Source organism: Tachyglossus aculeatus, chromosome 2 (genome assembly GCF_015852505.1).
Source record: "Tachyglossus aculeatus isolate mTacAcu1 chromosome 2, mTacAcu1.pri, whole genome shotgun sequence".
Classification (NCBI taxonomy): domain Eukaryota; kingdom Metazoa; phylum Chordata; class Mammalia; order Monotremata; family Tachyglossidae; genus Tachyglossus; species Tachyglossus aculeatus.
Window position 1 is genome coordinate 35,794,949 of NC_052067.1, and position 18,504 is coordinate 35,813,452.

The 18,504-nt window shown below is 44.1% G+C and overlaps 1 protein-coding gene and 1 long non-coding RNA gene across 2 annotated transcripts in view; both read right to left on the reverse strand.

Moving 5' to 3' along the window:
* LOC119947956 lies at positions 1-15,275 on the reverse strand. Its single transcript, XR_005456598.1, has 5 exons — positions 14,683-15,275; positions 13,614-13,734; positions 12,560-12,667; positions 6,142-6,252; positions 1-201 (listed from the first exon to the last, which is right to left on the reverse strand). It is a non-coding gene; the product is annotated as an uncharacterized LOC119947956 (long non-coding RNA).
* Positions 15,276-15,359: 84 nt separating this feature from the next.
* ACAD11 (acyl-CoA dehydrogenase family member 11) overlaps positions 15,360-18,504 on the reverse strand; it is a 71,690-nt gene continuing 68,545 nt past the window's right edge. Inside the window, exon 23 of the mRNA XM_038761483.1 lies at positions 15,360-16,347. Within this exon, the coding sequence (XP_038617411.1) occupies positions 16,233-16,347 (115 nt within the window). The 3' untranslated portion in view covers positions 15,360-16,232. The remainder of the gene's footprint in view (positions 16,348-18,504) is intronic.

Consider the following 18,504-nt stretch of genomic DNA (forward strand, 5'->3'; position numbering starts at 1 on the left):
TTCGGGCATCAGGCTGGTTTGGGCAGGTGATCACCATTCGCAAACACTGCAGCCATCCCTTTCATCCTCACCTTCTCCTCTCGCTTCCCTCTCTCATTCCTCTGGCCGCCTCTTCCCCCTTCACCACTGCTGCCGGCTTGCGTCTGCCTTGTAGGAATAGGAACCATCCCTAGGTCTCAGCATCCCTCCCTTCATCCGCTCCTGAAAAGAAAATGTCTAAAATCAACAGGTTTGAAGGTGGTGATTTGGGCGGCTACCCGTAGCTTCGGAAGAAGGGGAGAATTCACCAGAACTGTTGAATTTTCTTGAAAGTTAACGTTCGTCTGTTGGCTTCGGGTCCATTTCTCCTGGCTGTGTTCTAGGATGTTTCTGGCATAAGATTTCATTTTGAATTTTGACTTGAAATTGCTTATATAGATACGATAGCATCTCTATAAAGTAATTCTTTGTCCAAACAAGTGGCGAGTAAGTTTTGGATCCTAGAAATCAATTATATAGATACGACAGTATCTCTATAAAGTAGTTCTTTGTCCAAACAAGTGGCGAGTAAGTTTTGGATCCTAGAAATCAATTATATAGATACGACAGTATCTCTATAAAGTAATTCTTTGTCCAAACAAGTGGCGAGTAAGTTTTGGATCCTAGAAATCAATTATACAGATACGACAGTATCTCTATAAAGTAATTCTTTGTCCAAACAAGTGGCGAGTAAGTTTTGGATCCTAGAAATCGATTATATAGATATGATAGCATCTCTATAAAGTAATTCTTTGTCCAAACAAGTGGCGAGTAAGTTTTGGATCCTAGAAATCGATTATATAGATATGATAGCATCTCTATAAAGTAATTCTTTGTCCAAACAAGTGGCGAGTAAGTTTTGGATCCTAGAAATCAATTATATAGATACGACAGCATCTCTATAAAGTAGTTCTTTGTCAAAACAAGTGGCGAGTAAGTTTTGGATCCTAGAAATCAATTATATAGATACGACAGCATCTCTATAAAGTAATTCTTTGTCAAAGCAAGTGGCGAGTAAGTTTTGGATCCTAGAAATCGATTCTATAGATAAGATAGCATCTCTATAAAGTAATTCTTTGTCAAAACAAGTGGTGAGTAAGTTTCAGAGTTCTCATATTATCCAATTCAGTCAAAAAACAGGATGCTCTTTGCCTAGAAACTATATAACATGACTATTTAAAGGGAAATCTATGCTTAGCTCTGTTTATCCACAGCTGTGTTTACAGGAGATGGAGTAATACCAAAGAAATTTGACTTTTTTAAAATGTATAGTCTGTGAGCATTAGACCATTATGGACTAAAACAAATTACAGAGTGCAGAAATAACGGTCTTCCGGGTAAGGGAGGACAGTTTGCCGGGGTACTTCTTCGAGTAGTAATACAAGATCCCCAAGTAAAACTATAGCCAGAGGAACTGTATGTTGCCAACTTGTACTTCCCAAGCGCTTAGTACAGTGCTCTGCACACAGTAAGTGCTCAATAAATACGACTGAATGAATGAATGAACTGTAAATTATTTACTTCAATTAGTATTTCAACTTGAATCAACTTTTTCTCACATTAACTTGTATCTCTAGGCAAAGAAAGGGCATAAATGGCCAATATTTCCTAGTCAAATGACCAATTTAAGAGTAAGAATTAGGAAAAAAAAGACTTTCAAGCTGCTCTCTAACTTTAAAATGTTATGCCTAATTATATTCTGGTGGTTTTCTGTAATCATGCCTATTACTAGAGTCTGCTTATTAGAGAAGCAGCGTGGTTCAGTGGAAAAGAGCCTGGGCTTTGGAGTCAGGGGTCATGGGTTCGAATCCCGGCTCCGCCACATGTCTGCTGTGTGACCTTAGGCAAGTCACTTCACTTCTCTGAGCCTCAGTTACCTCATCTGGAAAATGGGGATTAAGACTGTGAGCCCCCAGTGGGACGACTTAATCACCTTGTATCCCCCCCAACGCTTAGAACAGTGCTCTGCACATAGTAAGCGCTTAACAAATGCCATCATTATTATTATTATTAGTAGTACATTTCCATTTCTATAAATTGGGTCTGGGCTTACCATTTGCCTCCATTCATTCATTCAATCGTATTTATTGAGCGCTTACTGTGTGCAGAGCACTGTACTAAGTGCTTGGGAAGTACAAGTTGGCAACATATGGAGACGGTCCCTACCCAACAGTGGGCTCACAGTCTCCAAAAGAAGGAAGCAGTGTGAACTAGTGGAAAGACCAAAGGCCTAGGAGTCAAAGGGCCTGAGTTCTAATCCCACCTCTGCTGCTCGTCTGCTTCTCTGGGCCTGTTACCTCATTTGTCAAATGGAGATTAAGACTGTGAGCCCCAAGTGGGCCCTGGACTGTGTGTGTCCCATCTAATTGGCTTATATTCAGTCAATTCAATCGTATTTATTGATTGCTTACTGTATGCGGAGCACTGTACTAAGCGCTTGGACAGTTCGGCAACAGACAAGAGACAATCCCTACCTAACGGTGGGCTCACAGTCTAGAAACTACCCCAGTGCTTAATATAGTGCCTGGTACATGGTAAGCACTTAACAAATGCCATTTTTTCAAAAAACAAAAAACAAAAACTGATGATGCTTTTGACTTTCAAAAGTATTTTGGCATTTCTGCCAGCATGAACTGTACGGCCTAAAATTTGGCTGGAGAGTTTCATAGAAACAGATGATTAGTCAAATGTAAAACAGATGCACCTGGTCCTTCTCCAAGTAGCTCAGCTTGCTGGTTATAAAAGCAGACACTTCCTTCAACTAGCAGTGTTCCTGTCCAACTGGGGAAAAAGCTTTCTGAGTAAATCATGGCTGCTGATTTAAAAGGGCCAAAAAGCCTTTCCTTAATGCAAGACCCGAATGTTAAGCTGCAACTCATTCTTTACCACTAAGTGGCTTTGGCTTTTACCTCTGGTCATAAAAAGGCCTGTTTTCAGGGTATTGAAGTCCTTCCCGGGAGGAAGAAGTGCCCTTGATATCCTATTTGACTTAGGTGTGTCTTCCCGAACACCAAGTAAAGGCCACCGTTGCTGCGGGTCAAGGTGGCCTGCAATTTGAAGTTGGCAAAAGGCGCTTTAGTCTAAGGTGACCGTTGGTCTTCGGGGCATCTCTACACTTTTCTTCCACTCCACATCAGTCTTGAAGAGTTTCCTGTCCAGCTCGAAAGAGAGGCTCAGGTGATAAATCCGGAGGCTAGACCGTGAGGATTGCAGCTGCGGTGTCCCTTATTCTTTACCTTTACTTGAATGCTGCCACACGAACGCTTAAGTTACGTTGGCACTCGGAGGAGAGACACGCCTGGTGTGGTTATTAATCAAGGATTTCTAGCTGGCAATAATTATAAATCCCTGAGGAGGTACAGGGAGGAAGAGAAATGGAGAGTTGAAAGGAGGGCGGCTAACGGGAGGAAAGACCCTTTTGGGTTGGGGAGAGTGATGCGTAAGTGTTTGACCACAGGAGGGGAAAAGTTATAGCAGAAAATCGAAACAGGGTGGAGGATGACCGAGGTATGAACTAAGAAGACCCTGAAGTGTCCACGGAGGGCAGAGGGAGAAATGACTGCGGTGTCAAGGAAAAGATGGAGTGGAAGGAAATAGGGACAGATACTGAGGAGGCTAAGGGTGGGATAAAGAGGGAGCATGAGTTAAATAAAGGGGAACGGGTGGACTTCACAGGGGGTTGGAAGTGTGTCTCCATTTGTAGCGTTTGGGGAACAGAGCGGTTCCGGCCATAAGAGACGTTCAGAGAATTAGCTGCTTCTCATTCCCTGATCTTCAACTCTCGGGCCCTTTTTCTCGGCTGCTTGGCGGTCTGTTTTCTCAAAAACCCAGGCCTTCAAAGAAACCGTACTGGAACTGGAAGTTTACTACTGACGGCATCTATGTTCTTGGACCAATTGTTAGTCTTATGAGAGGCTTTTCTAGCATATGATAAAACCTGTCTGCCTCGGCCCTAGATAATAATAATAATAATAATAATGGCATTTATAAAGTGCTTACTATGTGCAAAGCACTGTACTAAGCGCTGGGGAGGTTACCCTAGATTTTGAATTTGGGATGAAGGCCGAGTTAGACTGGTACCCAGCAAAGCGGACAGAGGCAACCTGTGGGTCAGTATTTCCTCTAGGAATTTACGAGATCGGGAAAGGTTTGAAGTCAGTATTTACCTGGGGGTGTTGGTTTGATCTGAGTCCACTGAAAGAAACGAGTTCACGTTTATTGAGCAATTGGGATAGGCTTTGTAGTGCATTATGCACTCTGAGCCAGTTAAATGAATTACCCCTTGTAGGAGTTTTCTGAAGCAGATTGACACGTCTACGAGTGAGAGGTACCAATGCTGTAGAGGTGCGCTGAAGGAGAGTTGGAAACAGGTAAGTACAGAACCCCTTTTCCAGCAGCACCTCCATGCTGTAGTTCAGTTTACTTGCTGATAGGCAACTAAAGACACCACTGAGAAATAGCTATAATTTATGATTGCTTATAATAATAATAATAATAATAATGGCATTTGTTAAGCGCTTACTATGTGCAAAGCAATGTACTAAGCACTGGGGAGGATACAAGGTGATCAGGTTGTCCCACGTGGGGCTCACAGTCTTAATCCCCATTTTCCAGATGAGGTAACTGAGGCCCAGAGAAGTGAAGTGACTTACCCAAAGTCACACAGCTGGCAATTGGTGGAGCTGGGATTTGAACCCATGACCTCTGACTCCAAAGCCCGGGCTCTTTCCACTGAGCCTCGCTGCTTCTCTCTAATATTATAAGAAACTTCTCACAAAGATGGGAAACGGATACATCTTGTAGCCAGAGAAATATCATTTCAGGGACCCCCACATTTACAACGATGCTAGATCCTTTACGACACTGAGCTGATACTTCGTCCTGAGCCCAAATCAGAGGAGAGACCTTTAAGGAGAGACCTCTTCTAGATTGTAAGCTCACTGTTGGGTAGGGACCGTCTCTATATGTTGCCCAATTGTCCTTCCCAAGCACTTGGTACAGCGCTCTGCACACAGTAAGCGTTCAATAAATACGATTGAATGAATGAAAGGATCGATTAGGTGAATTTCAGGGTGGTTCCCTCTGAGTTTTTGCAATCAATTAATCAGTCAGTGGTATTCATTCGGCACTTACTATGTGCACAGAAACAACAGAGTTAACAGACATGTTCCCTGCCCATAATGAGCTTATAGTCTAGAGCAGGGAGACTGACATTAATGTAAATAAGTAATTGCCTATAAATAATGCAAAGATAAGTGCCATGGGGTTGGGTAGCGAGACGAATATCAGATGTCCAAAGGTCACAGATCCAAGTGCAAAGACGACACGGAAGGGAGAGCGAGCCGGGGAAAAGGGGGCCTCAGCGGCTTTTTAACCAAGAGAAATGGTTATTTAAAGGCGTTTGACTAGCTTCTCTCTCACCTGCTCTAAGGGAAGGAGGAAATGGGAGTGGGGAGGTGAACGCTGGCAGCGAAGATGGATGAGCGGGTGTCAGGAGGAGACTCTGAGATACAAGAACTAGCCTGGGTGGTAGTCTAGGCCACCTGGAAATGGCCACCAGCCTCCAGAGTGAGTGCCCAAAAGAAGGTACAAAGGGGTATATCCCTTATTTCATCCAAAAGACGGAAACTCATTTGTTTGGGTGAAAAGGTCGTAGGACGAAACAGTTCCTGAAAATGCTGCACTATAAGATGTCAGTATTTTCTTGTGATAAAACTACTTGGTTTGTGGTTGTGTATGGGTTTTTTTTATATATATTTCCCAACTCTGATGTTTATAAAATAAAGGGTCTAAGCAGATATGTAATTCTCAGAAAAAGTTATTTTTCTGACTACTGAAGCATTGATAAGAATCAGAGCTGGGCCCGTGTGTGTAAGCAGAAAAGGGGCCTTTTGGGGAGGGAAGGAACCCCCCACTTAAAATTGATTCTTTCCAGAAATGTTCATGATGGACCCTAAGTCAACATGGGAGTGACTCACTTCAACTTCTATGTTAAGGACACACGAAGACCGATTCCACAAATGTTTATAAAAATCAGCCCTTGGGGAAATTTGTTTAGCTCTTTACCCATAAAATTAAACTTTCCAAAAGAGAAATTTAGGAAGATGACTGAATTAGGATTACCTTCAAGCAGATGTATGCAGCCAGAATGCATCCATTAGGTCACCGGGCCATTGCAAACCGGATTCGGAAGTTCTCTAAATTTGCTTTTAGCCAGGTTTCGGAAGCACTTTGCTGTAAATGAGACGGACGGAACATCAGTTTAGGCATTTCAGCTCCCCTATTCCCCTGATGCTCCTTGCTGGTATGGAGGGCTGGCACAATTGTTCATGCCACTATGGATTCAGGGCTGAAGGGGATTGAACCACTAATTATCTGTACAATAACCCCTTCCTTAATGGGGACTGGTAGCAATCTGAACCCTGAAGGTCCGTATCATCTCCTGGCAATTAGAGCCTCCTGGGAAAAGGCAGGTCTGATCAATAAGAGCAGAGGAAGAGTTCGGCTAATCAGTGCGTCAGGCCAAACTCTTAACATCCCAAGAGGAGGCTTGGTCCTTCATCTCTTAATAATAATAACAGTAGTAATAATGATGGCATTTATTAAGCGCTTATTATGTGCAAAGCACTGTTCTAAGCACTGGGGAGGTTACAATAACCTCTTCCTTAATGGGAGCTGGTAGTAATCTGAACCCTGAAGGTCCATATCATCTCCTGGCAATTAGAGCCTCCTGGGAAAAGGCAGGTCTGATCAATAAGAACAGAGGAAGAGTTCGGCTAATCAGTGCGTCAGGCCAAACTCTTAACATCCCAAGAGGAGGCTTGGTCCTTCATCTCTTAATAATAACAACAGTAGTAATAATGATGGCATTTATTAAGCGCTTATTATGTGCAAAGCACTGTTCTAAGCCCTGGGGAGGTTACAATAACCTCTTCCTTAATGGGGGCTGGTAGTAATCTGAACCCTGAAGGTCCATATCATCTCCTGGCAATTAGAGCCTCCTGGGAAAAGGCAGGTCTGATCAATAAGAACAGAGGAAGAGTTTGGCTAATCAGTGCTTCAGGCCAAACTCTTAACATCCAAGAGGAGGCTTGGTCCTTCATCTCTTAATAATAATAACAATAATAATAATGATGGCATTTATTAAGCGCTTACTATGTGCAAAGCACTGTTCTAAGCGCTGGGGAGGTTACAATAACCACTTCCTTAATGGGGACTGGTAGCAATCTGAACCCTGAAGGCCCATATCATCTCCTGGCAATTAGAGCCTCCTGGGAAAAGGCAGGTCTGATCAATAAGAACAGAGGAAGAGTTTGGCTAATCAGTGCGTCAGACCAAACTCTTAACATCCCAAGAAGAGGCTTGGTCCTTCATCTCTTAATAATAACAACAGTAGTAATAATGATGGCATTTATTAAGCGCTTATTATGTGCAAAGCACTGTTCTAAGCGCTGGGGAGGTTACAATAACCTCTTCCTTAATGGGGGCTGGTAGTAATCTGAACCCTGAAGGTCCATATCATCTGGCAATTAGAGCCTTCTGGGAAAAGGCAGGTCTGATCAATAAGAACAGAGGAAGAGTTCGGCTAATCAGTGCATCAGACCAAACTCTTAACATCCCAAGAGGAGGCTTGGTCCTTCATTTCTTAATAATAATAATAATAATAATAATAATAATAATAATAATAATGGCATTTATTAAGCGCTTACTATGTGCAAAGCACTGTTCTTAGCGCTGGGGAGGTTACAATAACCCCTTCCTTAATGGGGACTGGTAGTAATCTGAACCCTGAAGGTCCTTATCATCTCCTGGCAATTAGAGCCTCCTGGGAAAAGGTAGGTCTGATCAATAAGAACAGAGGAAGAGTTTAGCTAATCAGTGTGTCAGGCCAAACTGTTAACATCCAAGAGGGGGCTTGGTCCTTCATCTCTTAATAATAATAACAATAATAATGATGGCATTTATTAAGCACTATGTGCAAAGCACCGTTGTAAGCGCTGGGGAGGTTACAAGGTGATCAGGTTGTCCCACGGGGGGGCTCACCGTCTTAATCCTCATTTTACAGATGAGGGAACTGAGGCACAGAGAAGTGAAGTGACTTGCCCAAAGTCAACAGCTGACAATTGGTTGGAGCCGGGGTTTGAACCCATTGACCTGTGACTCCAAAGCCCGGGCTCTTTCCACTGAGCCACGCTGCTTCTCACCTTCCTCTTCACCTTCCTCTGTTCCGCCCCCTCTACGGGACTGCCTAATAATAAGTATATTATTGGGGTATTTGTTGAGGGCTTACTATGTGGTAGTGAATGAGTTCTCCAAGGGAGGGGGTGTAGACGGAGAATAGAAGGGGACTCAAGCCTTGAGGGACCCCCACGGTTAGGACGATGTGAGGCGGAGGAGGAGCCTGGGAAAGAGACTGAGAGTGAGCGGTCAGAGGGCTAGGAGGAGAAGCAGGAGAGACTGTGAGCCCACTGTTGGGTAGGGACTGTCTCTATATGTTGCCAACTTGTACTTCCCAAGCGCTTAGTACAGTGCTCTGCACACAGTAAGCGCTCAATAAATACGATTGATTGTCTGTGAAGCCGAGGTCGGATAATGTTTCCAGAATGGGGCGGTCAAGAGTGTTGAAGGCAGCTGAGAGGTCGAGGAGGATTAGGATGGAGTGGAGGGTTTGTCAAGAAGATTATTTATTACCTTCGAGAGGGCGGTTTCTGTGGAGTGAAGGGGACGGACACCAGCTTGGAGGGGGTCAAGGAGAGAATTGGAGGAGAGGAACTTGACACAGCGGGTGTAGACGACTCGCTCAAGGAGTTTAGAGAGGAATGGTAGGAGGGTGAGGGGGTGGTAACTGGAGGGAGCCGTGGGGACAAGGGAGGGGTTTTTTTTTAGGCTAGGAGAGACACGAGCGTGTTTTTGAAGCAGTACGGAAGAAGCCATTGGACAGCAAACAGTTGAAGATGGAAGTCAGGGAGGGAAGAAGGGAGGGGGCAAGTATTTTGTTGAAGTGTTAAGGGATGCCCCATAATGCTTCCACCATAAGCGCTGAGCACCGAGTGAGCACTGGCGGGAGTTATAAAGGAAAGACATAACATCCCTGCCCTCAGGTAGTTAAAAACCTAGTTCAGAAGTGAAGAAAGATGCCAGTCCATTCGCGTGAAACAAATGGCAACAGCATAAGAACAAAGCAGCAGCAGCAGAAACCTACAACCCAATTTAGAGATATTTCTTATATCAAAGGCTTAGTTGAGGATTTTGGAGTGTCTAGGGCCAGGTGGGTATAAGGTAAAGGATAGGGTGCAAAATGAGCCTTTTCCTGAGGGCTAGTGGTCTTTGTTTTGGTTATAGGGAGAGGAGCTTCATCACTTTAAAGTATTTTTTTGTTTGCATTGTGCTTTTACTGCATAGACTTACACACTGTAGTTTATCGTCTTGAAATGCCTGTGAGGAAAGTCGAGAGGACAACGGGGCCGTTGTCCAAGATGACCCACAGTGAAGTGGCAGGGATGAGTCAATCTCCTACCGGACTGTAAGCTCGTTGTGGGCAAGGAATGCATCGTTCATTGTTCAATTGTAGTCTCCCAAGCATTTATTACAGTGCTTTGCACCCAAACACTGCTCAATAAATGCAATTGAATGCATGAACAACAGATCCTTGCTGCTGCCTGAAATGCACGTTGAACTCACCAGTGCACAAATGATTTTTCCATATTTCAAGTTCAGGATCCTGTATTTTACTACCGTTGTTAGGTCTTTAAAATGTGAGAAATTCCTACTGGAAGAGATTTGATTGCCAGAATTCAAACTGGACTAAATTAAAAAAAAAAAACAACTTTGGTACATTGCTGTGCACAAAGCATGCACTCAAATTCCATTGATTCTGCCCCCTTGCTAACAATCCCTCAACTTTCCTCTCAATATGACAGCATTGCTTTTAGTACCTCATCATTTGCCCCCTGTCGATTCCCAAATTAGCATTTACAAATTACCTTTATATTTATAGGTAACTGAGAAACAGCATGGCCTACTGGAAATAGCACAGGGCTAGGAGTCAGTTATAAAATCCCAGCTCTACAACTTGCCTGCTGTGAGACCTTGAGTAAGTCACTTCCCTTCCCTGGGCCTCAGTTCTCTCACCTGCAAAATGGGGATAAGACTCCTGCTCTCCCTCTTCCTTAGACTGTGAGCCCCATGTTGCTGACCATGTAAAATCTCATTGATTTCTATCTACCCAAGTGCTTACTACAGTACTGGGCACATAGTAAGCACTTTTCGAATCATCGCTGAGGGATTCATTCATTCATTCAGTCGTATTTATTGAGCGCTTACTGTGTGCACAGCACTGTACTAAGCGCTTGGGAAGTACAAGTTGGCAACATATAGAGACGGTCCCTACAGTGGGCTCACAGTCTAGAAGGGGGAGACAGAGAACAAAACATATTAACAAAATAAAATAAGTAGAATAAATATGTACAAGTAAAATAGAGTAATAAATATGTACAAACATATACAGGTGCTGTGGGAAATCAATCAATCGTATTGAGCGCTTACTGTGTGCAGAGCACTGTACTAAGCGCTTGGGAAGTCCAAGTTGGCAACATATAGAGACGGTTCCTACCCAACAGTGGGCTCACAGTCTAGAAGGGGGAGACAGAGAACATAACAAAACACATTAACAAAATAAAATAGAATAAATACGTACAAGTAAAATAGAGTAATAAATATGTATAAACATATATACAGGTGCTGTGGGGAAGGGAAGGAGGTAAGGCAGGGGGGATGGAGGGGGGAGGAGGGGGAGATGATGATGATGATGTGGGATGATGATGATGGCATTTATTAAGCGCTTACTATGTGCAAAGCACTGTTCTAAGCGCTGGGGAGGTTACAAGGTGATCAGGTTGTTCCCAATTTACAGATGAGGGAACTGAGGCCCAGAGTATCGGTTTACCCAGCTCTCCCAGTGTGGGGAGTCTGCGCTGAGTGGCTTTCTGGTGCCCCACTGGCAAAGAAGCCCAGTTCCCCAGTTCACTTTTTTGTTTGCCTGTTAGCGTGCAGAGCCCAGGTTGGGGTTTTTCCTTTTCCTGCCAGTTGTATCTTCCGCCTTGCATTTAGGGGAGATTACTAATGGGTGTCCAGTCCTCCCCTGCATTCTTTCGGAATGCGATTGGGAACACGGAAGGCAGCCATCTCCAGGAAAGTGGAGGGAGAATACGTTTGAACTCCGTGACCGGCTGACTGCCCGGACAACGGGAAATTTTGTCTGAATCGCTTTGCCGGACTTCTGTGGTGAGTGGGAAGCCTCACCGGCTTGCTCGTGTGAATCAAAGAGGCCGGTTGATTCAAAACTGTTTTAAAAATAGCCCTCGATAGGTACCTACGCCTGTGCCTGTATGAAGAGCTTACTTGGGCTCAATATTTGCCTTTAAGTTTCAGTTGCTTCAGCGATTTTCGTTTAGAGGCGTGACTGCACCGCCACTTATTTTACTGTGGTTGTTAAAAGGCTAAAAATGCTATCTCCAGGGGAGTTGGGGTTGCTTGGGGGAAGTTGGCCTTTTAAGTAACTTTGAACTTGGATTTCAGTTAGTGATGGCCTTGGCCTTATCACCTCTAATAGATTGGTTCAGAGCTTTAGCCTCAGATGTGATGTCGTCTTTTAGACTGTGAGCCCACTGTTGGGTAGGGACTGTCTCTATATGTTGCCAATTTGTACTTCCCAAGCGCTTAGTACAGTGCTCTGCACATAGTAAGCGCTCAATAAATACGATTGATGATGATGTGATTAGATAATAAGGCTTTTGTTTTGGTTTTTGTTTTTTTTTAAACTGCCACTGAATATCCCTGAGCTTCTTAATTCAGTGGCCTGCACCCAGCAGGTATTGGCATGATGCCACTGTGGACATATCACACCCATGGGGTGGCTGATCAGGTTGGTTTTCAATTCTCTTATTTGTTACCCTACTAGAGGTGGGTATTGAGATGGGCCCTGAGACATTGTTGCTGTAGCAGCTATTTCCTTCCTCCACCATCTGTTCATTCATTCAGTCGCATTTATTGAGCGCTTACTATGTGCAAAGCACTGTACTAAATGCTTGGGAGAGGACAATACAACAATCACCAGACAGGGAAGCTTTCCAAGGCAGCTCAGAAGCAGCATCGTTCAGCGGAACAACAGCGGCTTTGGAGTCAGGTCGTGGGTTCAAATCCCGGCTCCACCAACTGTCAGCTGGGTGACTTTGGGCGAGTCACTTCACTTCTCTGTGCCTCAGTTCCCTCATCTGTAAAATGGGGATGAAGACTGAGAGCCCCCCGTGGGACAACCTGATCACCTTGTATCCCCCCAGCGCTTAGAACAGTGCTTTGCACGTAGTAAGCGCTTAACAAATACCATCATCATTATTATTATTAGCTCCACTCTTCCCCCACTGGCCAGTAGACGGAGGGTGAAAATGGGCCAGCAGCAGCAGCGGCTGAAAATGATCCTGAGAGAAAAATGAGGTGTTGGGGGATCGGTTAAGTTGTGAAGTGCTGTTATTTTAACCGTTACCTCATTAGCTTAATGTCAAGCTCCTGAAATGGCGCAAATGCAGAAATGTCGGAAGAGCTCTTCACCTCAAGCGGTCACAAGACGAGGACTTCCAGTAGCCAGTTTCTCCTGTTGTGTATAAGGAGTAAAGTATTAGCTCGGGTTCTGCTGTAATCCATGTGGTTAGTTCTTCCCCTCGTTCCATGGGTTACACCTTTTTTTGATTGGAAGGGGTCAATTCTAGTGCCCTGGAGAACAGACAATTATTTTGATTGTGTAACCTAACTGAAACGCAGTAAGTAAACTTCGTGGGACCCAGATGTCCAGAAGCCAAAACATCCTGTTAATAAGTATTAGAGGGCTTTAACAAAGATAGAGAGGTATTTTAATGATTAAATCATGCCCCCATTACCATAGGACAGTTACTTGTTCCCACATTCTGCAGATGCCATTTTATGCTTAACCATGGTGGTATGGAGTCATGGCTTTGTTTTTATTTCCCAAAGGATTCACAGACTTAGTGTTGCCCATGGCCTCCAGGACTTTGAATCACCCTGGAGAGTTGACTTTTAAAGCTCTCCTCACAAGGAGGTTTCTTGGTATTCTAATCCATCGAGATCCTCCTTGTTATAAAATTCTAACTTCTTACATTTCAATTCTACTGCCCATAGCATTTTAAGTGTTGCAATAGAGAAATGTGACCTGCCTTTATAGAACTTAGATGCTGAAAGGGCAGCAGCATGTGCCTTATGTAAAGCGGGGCCAAAATAAGTTTTTCTCGCTGCCTGCTTTCGCCTGTCGATAGTCTCCGCTTTACTTGGTAAAGCGAAAGCCTCCAAGGCGGGACTGTGGAATAGATATCACCGAAGGCTTTCAAAAAGACATCCCTTTCTCTTTGACTTTGGGGTGCAGCCCCTTGTCTAGGCTGATTTTTTTTCATTTTTGAATCTTTCCTTTTCGATCCAGCTAAGGAGTAAACGGGCACTTTCTCTCGGGAGACCTACAAACGCGGGTAGGAGATGCTGAAAATCGGGAGTCTTTTTGTGACCATTTCATTCCGGCTCAAGTGGCTTACTTCCATTCTTCACCTCATTGGGATGCTTCTTCAACGGGAAAACTCGAACACTTTCATCCTAAGTGGTCTCGTCTCTAATCAGGTTCTTGACTTCCCTCGACGCCGAGTGCCGGTAATGTCCCTGTGAGTAAGAGTCAACTCGTGATTAATCGTCCTAATTAAAACCAGAACGGCATCCTGTTTCTTGTTCAGTTGTACGTCTGTGGACGCCTAAAACTGCTTTTTGCTGAACAGCTTCACTGCTGCCAGCCATACGCATCATATCCCAAACTGCTTCCTTAACTCATGTCAAGGTTGCTCTGGAATCTCCTGATCTTCTAACTCTGCAGGTACAAGCTCTCTCCTCTCCCACACCTTATAAACACACACCAACAGCTAACTACTCACTGTTTACTATACATTCTTTGCCTACAGCCTAGGTTGTTTATTCTGATAATACAAATCTATAGCTAATCCCCCAATCTCCTTTCAGGAGAGGATTTCAAGCTCCTCCCCTCAGGGCAGCTAAGAAGCAGCACTGCCTTACTTGAGCTACCCTGCTCTCCCTTATTGGGAAGGTGAAGCGAGCGAGGAAGAAATTAATGATTCTCCTTCTTCTCTGAAAGGCGTATGTTATCCATTTTCTTTCCTTGGTATCATAGAGTGGCAGGGTGTTTTTTTTTTTCCATTTTTGTTACATTGCACTATCCCAAGAACTTGTACAGTGCTCGGCACGGAGTAAGAGCTTAATAAATACCACTGATTCTTAAGAAGCAGCGTGGCTCGATGGAAAGAGCCCGGGCTTTGGAGTCAGAGGTCATGGGTTCAAACCCCGACTCTGCCAACTGTCGGCTGTGTGACTTCGGGCAAGTCACTTCACTTCTCTGTGCCTCAGTTACCTTATCTGCAAAATGGGGACGAAGACTGTGAGCCCCCCGTGGGATAACCTGATCACCTTGTAACCTCCCCAGTGCTTACAACAGTGCTTTGCACATATTAAGCTCTTAATAAATCCCATCATTATTATTATTAAGGAACTTTCACCATATAATGAAAAGGCTTTCACTCGAAGAAAGAGGAATGGTCTTACCTGCTTACTAGATGCTTCCCAGAGGCATACGATGGCCATTTCCTGATTGGAAAATGGATTTTTCTGGACCCCTTCATGATCGGTCACTTCCTAGTGTGGCAGGAGCTTAATGCTGCCTTTCAGCTCTTCGCCTGCCCCCAGGGAGATGCGCGAGGCCACTTTCTAATGGGCTGAATGGGTTCCCCGGGCACTTTGATTTTCTTCAGTTCCAGAATGGCAGAGCATTTCAAAAGAACCTTCTTGGGCAGCCGATCCAAAAACAAGAATAGCACCCTATGTTTTCTGGTAGACCACTTTGAGGGAATATCAAAGTGAAAGCCTCCGTCATAGTAGAGAAGACAACAATGAACTGCAATGTCAGCAGCCACAGGCTGTCTTAACTTATCCAGATATTGATGTCCCTTTTTCTTGGACAACAAGCCCATTTTCAAGAGCACCATTCCCTGATCAACAACATGAACAGAGGAAAGACAAAACTACGTCCCCTGATGACAGAAGGGGAGAAATCAGCATTTTTTTGAGCAACTACTCAAAAATGTTGCCACCCTCTAACAGGACATTTCAAAAGGATCAAACTGTTTAAGATGTAGCTGCTCTTCTTTCCCTTGAGAGTTTACTACTCCAAGATAAAGGGTAAATTACTTCTCAGCATGACAGAGAACCTGAATGCTTTCCGGTCAAACAAAATGAATGAAAATTATTTTATTCAGAAACCATCATTTCCATTCTATTTCAACAGTGATATCTTCGCCTGTCAAACCCTCAGAGAACAATAATCTTCCTGTATGATTGTACTGTTAAAGAATCTCCTCCAGAGAAAACAGAGTTGGTTAAAATGGAACTTTTTACATACACCACTCCTTCCCCTCCAGTCAGGGTCATTTGTAGACCCGACAGGCTAGAAAATATCTAAAAAGTAGTTATGCTATCAGATAAAATTATATGTTGAAGGAGGTGGTAATGAAAAATATGATCAATTCTGTCCCTCGATTTGCTAAACTCTTCTAGGAGGTTTAAAATTGCATGCTGACCTTCATTAAAATCTCTTACAAAATTTGATAATTTCAAGGCAGTCAAAACCATCATATATGCTTATTCTTAGCCCTGATCTTGAAATCCAAGTAAATACAATTTCCTTCCACTTGCATTTACTCTTGGATCTATCAGTAGGAATTAAGAGCTTACGAAGTACGAAAGAAAAATATAAATCTGTCAGGTAGCAGATCATTCGAGACATTTGCTTGCTGTAGACCATTCACAGCTTCTAAATTGCCCTTGAACTACAAAGGACCATTTATCCGAACACATTACAATCTACGCCAAACATCCAGAGCCGTGTTGGCAATCAGTTATTTTCGTGTTGGCATAATATTCAAAAGCTGAATTTGGATTATCTTTTCATTTTTACAAACGTCCATGATTCTAGAGAATCTCAAGCTCCTGCAACATTACCACCACTTTAGGAAAAAAAAAATCCAGAGGCTCAACATCCGCCGTAATTGTTAAGTTTGCCCTAGGCTGTTAGATGGTAATGCCTAAGCTACTCTGCTCTACATTTTTGCAACTAGCTGCTTGGCTTGATCGCGCAGCTCCATTGCTGCAATTGCTGAGAGGTGGACTTCGTCGGGACCATCGGCTATGCGCAGAGAGCGCACCACGGCATACCTGAAGGAAACAGAACCACACACAGGTAAGCAGTTTAGGTAGGTATACCTAGAGCTGAAAAAATCTGAGCTGATGGGATATTTGTTCCCATCAACTAACAGTATTTATTGAGCACTTACAGTGTGACGACCACTGTACTAAGTGCTTGGAAGTAATAATAATAACATTAACGCTAGTATATGTTGAGTGTACTATGTGCCAAGCACAGTACTAAGTCATCATCATCATCATCAATCGTATTTATTGAGCGCTTACTGTGTGCAGAGCACTGTACTAAGCGCTTGGGAAGTACAAATTGGCAACATACAGAGACAGTCCCTACCCAACAGTGGGCTCACAGTCTAAAAGGGGGAGACAGAGAACAAAAACAAACATACTAACAAAATAAAATAAATAGAATAGATATGTACAAGCAAAATAAATAAATAAATAAAGTCCCGGGGTAGATTGAAAGACAGTCAGGTCGGATACAGTCCCTGTCACATTGGGCTCACAGTCTAAGAGGGGGGAAGAACAGGAATTGAATACCCATTTCATTCATTCATTCAATCATATTTATTGAGTGCTTACTGTGTGCAGAGCACTGTACTAAGCGCTTGGGAAGTACAAGCTGGCAACATATAGAGACGGTCCCTACCCAACAGCGGGCTCACAGTCTAGAAGGGGGAGACAGACAACAAAACATATTAACAAAATAAAATAAATAGAATAATATGTACAAGTAAAATAGAGTAATAAATCTGTACAAACGTATATACATATATACAGGTGCTGTGGGGAGGGGAAGGAGGTAAGGCGGGGGGATGGGGCAGGGGAAGGGGGGAGAGAAAGGAGGGGGCTCAGTCTGGGAAGGCCTCCTGGAGGAGGTGAGCTCTCAGTAGGGCTTTGAAGGGAAATAAATGGAATAGTAAATATGTTAAGTAAAATAAATATGATGGATCGACTGATGTGGCAGCCCTGTCCCTGCGGCGTTAAGGCTCTTTCTCTCTCTTTCATTCATTCAATCGTATTTATTGAGCGCTTCCTGGGTGCAGAGCACTGTACTAAGCGCTTGGGAAGGACAAGTCGGCAACAGATAGAGACGGTCCCTTCCACTGAAAGATGAAGCAACCAAGACACAGAGAAGTTCAATGACTTGCCCCAAATCATACATCAAGCAAATGGCAGAGCCGGGATTAGAACGTGTGCTCTTTCCATTAAGCCATGCTGCTTCCCAATCAGGAAGTCAGGATTTCTGTCCACAAGGAGCTTACGATATAGGGAGGGAGACAGGCATTAAAGGAAGTTAGATGGGGGGAGCACCGGAGTATAAGGATATCTGCATAACTGATGCGGGGTAAATGTTAAAGAGCATAGGCGGCATAGAAGGGAGCGGGGACATGGGGGAGATAAGAGGTTACTCAGGGAGGACTTCCTGGAGGCGATATGATTTTACTAGGGCTTTGCAAACATGGGGATGCTGCTCTATCGGGCTTGAAGGGGGAGGAGTTCCAGTCCGGAGGGAAGGTGCGAACACGAGGTTGATGATGAGAGAGAACGAGGCCTGTTCACGAGTGAAGGGTGCAGGCTGGGAAGTAGTGGGAGAGGAGGGAGAGATGGGTGGGCATCCTGCGGCAATCCCGCACAGCAGGCATGGACGGGAGCACTGGCGGCCTAACTTGTCAAAGGGCGACAGCTGAGATTGGGGTTGGGGAGGATTTGGAAGTAAAAGCCCCAAATGATTATGTTAGTCAATTCCTTACTGTCTTTCGGCTCTCAGGAGCCGATCTACAATTAAATCCTACCAATTCTTCCTCCAGAACATTTGTGTATCTGTCCCTCTCCACCCAGCCAGGCCCAAATCCAACCTCAACACTGCTGCCCAAATCACCAGGTTGCGGTACTGCTCAGCCCACATCTCACCGCTCCTCAAAATCCTCTACTGGCTCCCCCTCTGCATCCTTTTCAGCTGTTCTTCTCCCAGTCACCCTCTTCGTTACGCCCATAACTGTTCTTCATACTTCATGCTCACATTGCCCCTTCTCTCATTTTCAAAGACGTCTTAAAATCTCACCTCCTCCAGAAAGCCTTCCCTGATTACACCCAGTCACAGCAACCAAACAGCCAGTCTTAGCACTTGATACATATGTATACTTCTCTTTGGACAACCAATTTATT